The 10532-nt window shown below is 40.6% G+C and overlaps 1 protein-coding gene across 16 annotated transcripts in view; it reads left to right on the top strand.

Moving 5' to 3' along the window:
• Positions 1–720: 720 nt before the first annotated feature.
• The window catches only part of TERB1 (telomere repeat binding bouquet formation protein 1), a 50411-nt gene continuing 40599 nt past the window's right edge, over positions 721–10532 (top strand). For 5 of the 16 annotated variants that reach the window (XR_012025675.1, XM_072814272.1, XM_072814326.1 and 2 more), the window contains exons 1-2: positions 1359–1673; positions 3281–3337. Coding sequence is in view for 13 of the 16 variants with exons in the window: in XM_072814272.1 (XP_072670373.1) it covers positions 3301–3337 (37 nt within the window). In the remaining 3 variants the exon portion in view is untranslated. Of the gene's footprint in view, positions 877–1062; positions 1200–1355; positions 1674–3280; positions 3338–10532 lie in introns of those variants that run through there. The other 11 variants (XM_072814310.1, XM_072814320.1, XM_072814329.1 and 8 more) reach the window with 8 other exon arrangements.

Raw genomic sequence — 10532 nt, 5'->3', positions numbered from 1 at the left:
GCTTGCTGATTCAAAGTTCCTTATAAAAATCTCCTGTGAGGCACCTGGCTGGCTCAGTCCCTGGAGCCTGCAACTCTTGATCTTTGGGCTGTAGGTTCAAGCCCACCTTTGGTTTAGAGTATTTAAAATCTTAAAGAAAAAACAAAAAACTTGTGTTTCATTAAAAACAGCTTAAAATAGGTTTTTTTTTCTTACAGTCTTAAATAATGAACTTAAGCCATGCATCGATTTTAGCAAGGGACATTTGAGGAACGTCACTATATGAAAAGACCAATATTTCAAACGTATAGTTATATCATTAAACAAGGACAGGAGGCTGGGGAGAGAGGAATGAGGGCCAGGCTCGGTGCAATGGCCTCTTCACCTGCGCTGAGCCCTGCAGCCACCGTCTCAGACCGAGCCTCCTCTATCCTGAGCCCGCTCGCCTAACTCCCTGCTGCGAGCGCCCCTCTGAGCAAAGAAAATCCGAAAACGGGCGTAGTGAGATCAGAGTTCCCATTCACGTTGAGACTTTCTACCACTCAAAGATACTGCATCCATACCCTTTTTTATTTTTAATTGAATTATATTTTTTAATTTCAATTCAATTTGCCAACATACGCCATCCACACTCTTGATAACCGGGACCCGCCTCGGCAATGTGGAGGAGCGGTGCTCCGCCGAGGGACACTGCGTGGGCCGGGCGTGGGTGGGCAGCGTCCGGGAGCCCCGCCCACGGAAGTCCCGCCCACGGAAGTGGGCCCGACCCATTGGGCGGGAAATCCAGGCCCGCGCCGCTGTAGGCCGCCGGCGAGGGAGAACGGGCGGGAACCCGGCGCCGTGCGACTTGAGGGCAGAGGCCCTGCCCCGGCGCCCGACCGTGTCCAGGAGGCCCAGGTCAGCCCGCCGGTGCCCATCTTCACCCACTGCCGTGAGGGGTGGCGGGAGCTGGCGGGAACGGCCTTCCTGAGGCGGCAGCGGGCCTGGGCGGCGCCGCCCTCGCCCCCACAGCAGCCGGTTAGTCAGGCTTCTGGAGGCCGGCAGTTTCCGAGAACCCCCAGGCCCTCCGGCGTGGGAACCCGTGGGGAGGCCCCTCGGCCGCTGGGCCGGGCCTCGCCCTGTGACCAGCACCCGGCCCCAGGCGGGCGTGGGAGGGCCGCGGTGTGAGACGACGGGGCCTGGGGCGGACCTGTGCCCCCAGGAGAGGGCTCCCAGCCCGGGTGAGCGCCCCTGGGAACACGGGGTGCAGGGGGGCTTCCCTCCTTGGAGAGGTCGGGCGTCGCCACCGTGCCCCCTGCCGAGGGCTGCCGAGGCCTGGTGCGGAACGGCTGCTCCGTGTCCCCCGCCTGGGAACGTGGGCGCGGTGGGGGCGCGCTCCGGGGGCCTTCGCTTGTTCTCTGCACCTGTAAGTTCTCCATCTGCTTAAACCGTCGCAGCCCTTTCTCCCTCGCTTCCCCTCCCAGAGGGCCTCGGTCCACTCCACGGTGTATGAGGCCCAGCTGAGTATCCGCTCTCAGGCGCTCGGTGATGACGGTTAGTGTGGGATTTTTCAGCCTGCCGGCCTTACACGGAAAGATGCTGCGAAAGCTTTTCATGTTAACAGTTTCTAGGCCAAGGGAAAGCGTACTTTTCCGTTTTCTTGCTTGACTTTGCATCTAACAGCACAGTTTTGAGGAGTGGATTGAATTAAACCTGTAAGTGGGATAGTTTCTTCCCTTACCTGGGAACCCTTCCCCCTCCCCCAGCCCTGTGAGAATACAGCAGATCATTTTGAAATTTCGTTCACTACAGCTTGCATCTTCACCAAATTACGGAAAACACTATCTGCTTTATTGAAGATACTTTTGTGTTGGGAAATAGACTATATTTTATAATTACCAACCCTTTGAACATAATGACTTGTCCTTAGCTGTGGATGTTTCCAAGCACTTAGCTAGTAAATAAGATGACTTGTATTAATGCTCCTAGGCAGTTGGAAAACTGTATTTAATTTTATTGTGCAAAGTAACCATTTATTAGGAAACAGTATAAGACAAAGGGAAGAGAAGGTAGAGTATTAGTATCAGTTTCAAGACATTTAGATTTTAAAGTTATATTCCTTTTTAAACATAAAACTATATTTAAAGGCTTTATAATTAGTTCTGACTAATTAAAACTAAGGAAATAGTCCTTAAATTCCTTCACAAAGCAAAAATCCACATATGGTACCGTAGTCTATTTTAATGGAATACCTAGGTTAAAAAAAAGTGGCAAAGCTGGTATATATTTAAATTTACTTTATAAAAGATTCTAACATTTGTTATTAATTTTTTGGGAATTTTATTTTCATTCTGAGAGTGAGAAAAAAATAGAATGGGTAAGTAGCTATTTCCCATTAACCATGTAGTGTTGGAGTAAAAAAGAGAATTCTGGAGTTCTGTGAGTCCTATTGTATTGCTTTAAGAAGTTAATTGGACTTAGATTTTTCTAAAAAAATAATTTAGCATGTAAGATGCCATATCAGAGTTGCTGGTTGTTTTAAAAATTCTTCTAACAAGTGATAGATAAACAAAGAGTTTAATAGTAGAATACTACGTTGAGAAAAACATGGGTTGTTAGAAAAATAAATTTTTAATATTAAGCTTAGCTTGTGTGGAGAAATTGAGTTCTTAAGGGTATGTGTGTGTTTTAAATTTCTGATTCATGGAGGGATGACCAGTCAGAGATGATGGGATGAAAATACAGGAAAGAAAATAAGGAAGCAGAACCAGAAGAGAAAATGAGGAAGCAGAACCAGAGAGGATCAGTTAGATTCAGTTAACCAACCATTTTTATATTTATTTAATAAAATCTGTCGAATGCCTGTAGTACTTATGCAAATGCCACATGCATGTATGTATATCTTCAAATTTAATTCTTGTAACAACTTTATAAATTAGGAATTTCTGGGGTAGCCCAGGTGGCACAGCGGTTTAGCACCACCTGCAGCCCAGGGCGTGATCCTGGAGACCCTGGATCGAGTCCTACGTCGGGCTCTCTGCATGGAGCCTGCTTCTCCCTCTGCCTGTGTCTCTGCCTCTCTCTCTGTCTCTATGAGTAAATAAATAAAATCTTAAAAAAAAAAAGGGATTTCCTATTTTGTAGACAAGGAAACTGAGCCTCAGAGAAGTTAAGCACAACTTGTATCACATATTTAGGAAGTTGTAGGTTTACTCCCTGCTTTTCTGGCTTCAGGAAAACTATTTTTCCCTACTCCTTTACACTTATAATTCTGTAATTCTCAAACATTGATTTAAATTGAGAAAATACCTTTATCTTATAGATGAAGTAAGGAAAATACAGATGAGAATGGCAAGTGAGGACACAAAGAAGATACAAGGTGAGAAATTAATGGATTATATATCAAATTAATTTTATATCTATTTGTGGGATATACTGCAAATTATCTGACAAGATCCAGGAAATGAAAAAAAATATTCAGCAGTTTACATACATATTTATTGTGCATCTACCCTGCCTGTCTCACTGACTTCAGATTACTGACCTAATAGGTAAAGGTAGGCTGATAATTAGAATACCATATGGCAGCTGGTTTAATAGAGATATGTAAAGAACAGTGGGAACCGGAGAGAACCACCACCAAATAGAGGTACAGGTTTCAGAGTCGTCCTTAGAAAGATGGAAATTATGTCTATGGGCATGGAGGAGATTGACTACAGAGGAAGTATTAAAAAAAAAAAAAAGAATGGAAAATGGTGTTCCTTAATGCACACCATCATGTAAGGATTTGGCTGAGGAAGAGGGCTTTCAAAAAAATGACAGAAAAAAACATTTCAGAAAGATGAAAGGAGAGTCAGGAATGTGGAATTTTGGAAATCAGACTTAGGAGAATATTTTAGAAGAAAGATTGCTTGAGCTCACTGGTGTCAAATATCCACAGATGACGACTGAATTATCCACCAGATTTTGTATTTAGGAGATCATTTGTTTTATTAAGAGTAAATTGAATACATTTCAGCCAGATTGCAGTATATTGAAGTTTGGGTAGGAAATAAGAATCTGGAGATAGTATAAATACCTTTCTCTTCTTAAAAGCTTGACTGAAGTAGCACCTGGGTGACTCAGTGGGTTGTGTCTGCCCTCGGCTCAGGTCATGATCCTGGGGTCCTGTGATCAAGTCCCACATCAGGCAGCCTGCTTCTTCTGCCTATGTCTCTGCCTGTCTTCTCTCTGTCTCTCATGAATTATAATAAAAAAATCTTTAAAAAAAATCTTGACTGAAGATATATGACAATAGGTAGCGGGAGACTGTAATGTTAAGGGAACCTTGTAAGGGGAGTAGAGACAAGAGAATATATGAAGAGGGAATGGAGATTCTGGAGAGGGGGAGGTTGGGGAACCTGGAGAGGGGATAATTGTAGATGCCCCTATAAGACCATTTATTACACTATGGGAATTACCCACATCTTTCTCTGTTTTTCTCCATCACCAGATTTTGAGTTCCTTGAAATCAGAATCCACATCTGGTAGAGTGGATGCATAGTAGACAGGCAATAAACATTTGTTAAATGAATAGATTTTTAAGAAGTCATGTGCTATTTGAGTTGTATGTGAGAGAAATCAACTCAAACTAATTCAAGCAAGAAAGGAAATATATCAGTTCATACCACTAGGAAACTCAAGAGTGGTGAGGAAGAGTTCTCCAAAGAAACCACAAAAAGAAAGGAAATCATTCTGGAGAGGAAAAAAAAAAAAACTACCAAAGTATACTAGTTGTAGTTACTATAGAAGGTCCCAGAACATAGGTGAATGGATTAACCATGAACAAACAGGTAGGGCACTAGATACCTGGTCTAATATTGTGGAGGAAGAGATAAGAATGAGTGTGGCAGGACGCCTGGGTGGCTTAGCGGTTGAGTGTCTGCCTTTGGCTCAGGGCGTGATCCCAGGATCCAGGATCGAGTCCCACATCGGGCTCCTTGTGGGGAGCCTGCTTCTCCCTCTGTGTCTCTGCCTCTCTCTGTGTGTCTGTCATGAATAAATAAAATCTTAAAAAAAAAAAAAAGAATGAGCATGGATGTAAATATTTTGTAGGAATTCTGTGTTGTGCAAAGTGGGGAGTTCTCTCAGGCCTAAAATCTGTGTCTTTTTGAGGATTTATCTTGGCATTTGTAATATGCTTTTGCCCAGAGAGCAAGGCAATCCAGAGAATGCCAGATAATTAATGACCCTTTCCCTGAGAGCAGCCCTAAACAAATGAGTGTTTGGAATTGATGAATAAATACTCTTCACCTTTTGGTGGGGATGACTCTGAGATACATGGTTCCACCTTGGCTCCCAGAGTTTCCTTGTGGAGTGAAGCTCCAGTTATCCTTAATAATAACTTGCTTCTGTCCACCTTCCTGTCCTCTTTTTCTCAAAAAAGTACTTAATGTTCAAATCCTTGTCTCCTGGTCTGCTTCTGGGGAAACTCAATTAAAACAAAATGGAAGAGAGAGATGCAGGATGGGGTTGGAGGTTTAAAAAAGGCTGAAGATTTGAAATAGCTGTTGAGGAAAATGGCAGAGGAAGCGGAAGAGGAAGGAAGCGGAAGAGAGCTGACCATGGATGGGATTGCTGAGTAGAGTTAGGGATTATAACTTGGAATGCATACCAAATATTTGTAATGGCATAATTAATTTTTTCCCTTTAGCAATGCCCACATTTGGGCTGAAAAAGCAGAGAAAGGAATGTGTTTTTGAGTCATGGTTAGGATTATAGGACATCTTTACTAGAAGAACAAGTAGTCAAAGGAATCTTAGCAAATAATGGTTGAGGTGATGAATCATGGGATCTAGGATGAATAGGGAAGGAAATGAAACTAGAAGCCTCAGTGGACAGGAGTAAAGGCATTAAAGATCTTAGGGGTCAAGGAATAAATATAAAAGGGACACCTGGGTGGCTTAGCGATTGGGCGTCTGCCTTCTGCTCAGGGCATGTGATCCTGGAGTCCCAGGATCGAGTCCCACATCGGGCTTCCTGCATGGAGCCTGCTTCACCTTCTGCCTGTGTCTCTGCCTCTCTCTCTTTGTGTCTCTCATGAATAAATAAATAAAATCTTTTAAAAAAATTAATAAGGAAGTAAGACAGTTGAAAGAATTACGGATAATATTCCAAAAGTGAAAAAATAGGTTTGAGAATATTACTGGTAGACCTGTTCTGACTAATGACAGAGGCCCAAAGTTTGGCCTTGAAAGTGAGTAGCCAAATTTACATACAGTTTGAGATTTAGAAAAGAGAAACTGTCTCAGGGATACCTGGGTGACTCAGTGGTTGAGGTCTGCCTTCGGATCAGGTTATGATCCCAGGGTCCTGGGATCGAGTCCCACATTGGGCTCCCTGTGGGGAGCCTGCTTCTCCTCAACCTGTGTCTCTGCCTCTCTCTCTGTGTCTCTCATGAATAAATAAAATCTTAAAAAAGAGAAGGGGGACTTTCTCTTTCCCAGTGTCCATATTAGTTACCCAAAAGAACTGAGATTGGGGTTACTTTGGTCATTCAGACAACTGCAAAGCATACAAGTAATTTGATTTTTGTATATAGAATAGCTTTTTTAAAAATATAATTGACATCACACACAATTTGCCCATTTAAAAGACACAATTCAGTTGTTTTTAATATATTCACAGTGTTGTATCATCATTACAATCAATTTTAGGGCATTTTTTTTATCACCCCCAAAGAAACCCTGTACCCCTTATTGGTCACATCCCAACTGTAGGCAACCACAAATCTATTTTTTATCTCTAGACTTGCCTATTCTGGACATATAAATTGAATCATACAATATGTGGGCTTTTGTGGCTGTCTTCTTTCACTTAGTACAATATTTTCAAGGATTATTCAGGTAGTTTCAGTATCTTCATTCCTGTTTGTTGCCAAATAATATTCCATTGAATGGATATATCATATTTTGTTTATCCATTCAAGAGGTGATGGAAATTTGGGTTTTCACTGTTTGGAAGTTATGACTAATGTTGTGAACATTCATGTACAAGTTTTTGTGTGACATGTTTTCATTTCTCTTGAGTATATATCTAGTAGTAGAATTGCTGAGTCTATGATAAATTTATATTTGACCTTTTAAGGAACTGCTACACTTTTTTGCCAAAGTGACTGTACCATTTTACATTCCTACAGCAATGTATAAGTGCTCCAGTTACTTCAGATCCTTGGTCAACACTTGTCATAATCTGCCTTTTTACTATTGTCATCCTAGTGGTATGTGAAGTGGTATCTTTTTTTTTTTTTTTTTTTTTTAAAGATTTTATTTATTTATTCATGATAGTCACACAGAGAGAGAGAGACAGAGAGGCAGAGACACAGGCAGAGGGAGAAGCAGGCCCCATGCAGGGAGCCCGACGTGGGACTCGATCCCGGGTCTCCAGGATCGTGCCCTGGGCCAAAGGCAGGCGCCAAACCGCTGCGCCACCCAGGGATCCCTGTGAAGTGGTATCTAATTGGGGTTTTGTTTTGTATTTTCTTAATGACTAATGATGATGTTGAGCATCTTTTTGTATACTAATTGACATTTTGTAGATCTTCTTTGGAGAAATGTCTATACTTCTTAATTTGGTTATCTTTTTGTTATTGAGTTTTAAGAGTTCTCTATATGAAAAAAAGTCCTTTTATGTTCTGAACACAAGCCCTTGATCAGATACCTGATTTGTAGATGTATTCTTCCCTTCTGTCAGTTGTCTTTTCACATTCTTGATATCTTTTGAAGCTCCAAAAATTAAAATTTTAAGTCAAATTTCTCCAATTTTCTTTTATAACTTGTACTTTTGTATTGTATATACTTGAGTTTTTATTTTCTTCAGGAAGTATTGAAGAAACTAGGTTGCATAGGCTGGAGAAGATAAAACGGAGTTGCAAATGTCATTAGGTGCTTTGGGAAGGGAGGGATTATAATAGAAAACATCAAAGTAGAAGAGGGGAGTACAGCGAGGAATAGAGGAATACACGAAGAAGTTTCTTGTTTTCTGCCTTTGTGCCTAGAATTGAAAATCACCATGCCCCATCAAAAATCCTCTTGTGTTGGGATGCCTGTAAAATCTTTAAAAAAAAAAAAATCCTCTTGTGGCATATTGTTGATGATGAGTGGTTTATTGCTATCCATACAGCCAAACTAACCTTCTTACAGTCTCTGTTAATGTAGAATATGATCAATAAATGTTTGTTGTTGCTCCAAGACTACTTAGTGATAACCTTTGTACTGTGGTTTTTCTAACAAATTGAATCATGAATAATTTTCTTGAACCAACTTGTCAGTTGAATTTCTTTTAAGAGGAAGACTAAATATTGACAATAGATACAAGTTTCTTTTAGTGTGTTCCTCTGTATTTTTACCTTTTCTCTTCATCCTATATTTTTGAGAACTTTAAGTGTTAATTCAAGCATTATGTCAAAATATACATACAATTTAATTTAAATCGTTAAAACCAAGAGAAGAAATTGTTTAAAGGCTATAGTGAAATTTTTTTTAAAAGATTTTATATATTTATTTATTCATGACAGACACAGAGAGAGGCAGAGACACAGGCAGAGGAAGAAGCAGGCTCCCTGCAAGGAGCCAGATGTGGGACCCGATCCTGGATACCAGGATCACTCCCTGAGCCAAAAGGCAGACGCTCAACCACTGAGCCACCCAGGCGTCCCGATAGTGAAGAATTTTATAGGAAAATGGAAGTACTGAAATCTTACTATACTCAGTTGTGCTAGTAGCTCTTTTGTAGATTCCGTCAGATGATCTATATAGAAGGTCATGTTGTACAGGAAGGCAGATAGTTTTACTACTTCCTTCCTAATTTGAATGCCTTTTATTTCTTTTTCTCACTTCATGGCACTGGCTAACTCTCTAGTACGATATTAAATAGAATGTTAAACAGAATGACATTGGCTAGACTCCCAGTACAATGTTAAACATTTCTGTCTTGTTCCTGATCTCAGGGAAAAATAATTCAGTCTTTTTCTCTTAAGTATTATGTTTACTATAGGGCTTTTCTTCTTTTTTATAGATATACATTTTTAGATTGAGGAGATTTTCTTTTCTTCCAAGTTTGCTGAATTTCTTTTTATCAGAAATGAATGTTGAATTTTATCAAATGCTTTTTCTGCATCAATTGAGTTGACTATATGATTTTACATGTTTGTCATATTACACGAATTGATTTTTCGTATCTTTAGTCAACCCTGAATCTTAGGATAAACCCACTTGGTCATGATGTATTATTATTTTAATATGTTTTTAGATTCAGTTTGCTAAAATTGTTTAGACTCTTTACATGAATATTCATGAGGGATATTGGTCTTAAGTTGTCTTTTGTCTCTTTCTAATGGCTTTGGTTTTCGTATTAGGGTAATGCTGACCTCATAGAATAAGTTGGGAAGTATTCCTTTTCCGTAAACTTTTGGAAAAGTTTGTGTATAATTGGTAGTAGTTTTCCTTAATTTTTTTTTTAAGATGTTATTTATTTATTCATGAGAGACACAGACTGAGAGAGAGAAGCAGAGACACAGGCAGAGGGAGAAGCAGGCTTCCTGCAGGGAGCCCGATGTGGGGCTTGATGCGGGGCTCTATCCCGGGACCCCAGGATCACGCCCTGGGCCGAAGGTAGGTGCTAAACCGCTGAGCCACCCAGGGATCCCCTCTTCCTTAAATGTTTGAAAGAGTTTACAGATGCAGCCATCTGAACCTGGAGTTTTCTTTACAAAAGATTTTGTTTTGTTTTGTTTTTTTAAGGATTTTACTTGAGAGAGAGCGAGCTAGCACAAGTGAGGGGAGGGGCAGAGGGAGAGGGAGAAACAGACTCCCTCCTGAGCAGGGAGCCGGACGTGGGGCTCCATCCCAGGACCCTGAGATCATGATCTGAACCGGAGGCAGATGCTTAACTGAACCACCCAGGCACCCCTACAAAAGGTTTTTAAAATATGATTTTAGGTTTTTTCATAAGTATAGTACTATTCAGATGATTTGTTTCTTCTTAGGTGAGTTTCCATAATTTATGTCTTTCTTAATGATTTTATTTAAGTAATTTCAACACCAAACGTGGAGCTTGAACTTAAAACCCCAAGATCAAGAGTTGCATGCTTTACAGACTGAGACATCCAGGCGTCCCTAATTTGTGTCTTTTAAGCAGTTTGTCCATTTCACCTAAGTCATTGAATCTGTAGATAAGTTGTATATAACTATCTTTTGAATATAAATAGAATCTATGATGATGCCATTTCTCTCATTCTGTTATTGGTAATTGGTGTCTGTGCTCCTATTTCCTCATCAGTTTGTCTAGAGATTTATCAGTTTTATTGATCTTCTCAAAGAAACAGTTCTCTTGTTTTTCTGCTTTTAATCTCACTGATTTTTGGCTTTGATCTTTATTTCCATTCTTCTACTTTTAGTTTAACTTACTGTTATTTAGTTTATTTTTTTATTTTATTTTTTAAATTTTTATTTATTTATTTATTCATGAGAGAGAGAGAGAGGCAGAGACACAGGAGGAGGGAGGAGCAGGCTCCATGCCGGGAGCCCGACGCAGGA

The sequence above is a fragment of the Canis lupus genome, chromosome 3 (assembly GCF_048164855.1).
Source record: "Canis lupus baileyi chromosome 3, mCanLup2.hap1, whole genome shotgun sequence".
Lineage (NCBI taxonomy): Eukaryota > Metazoa > Chordata > Mammalia > Carnivora > Canidae > Canis > Canis lupus.
The sequence above is the reverse complement of the archived record's forward strand: the minus strand, read 5'-3'. Positions and strand labels throughout refer to the sequence as shown.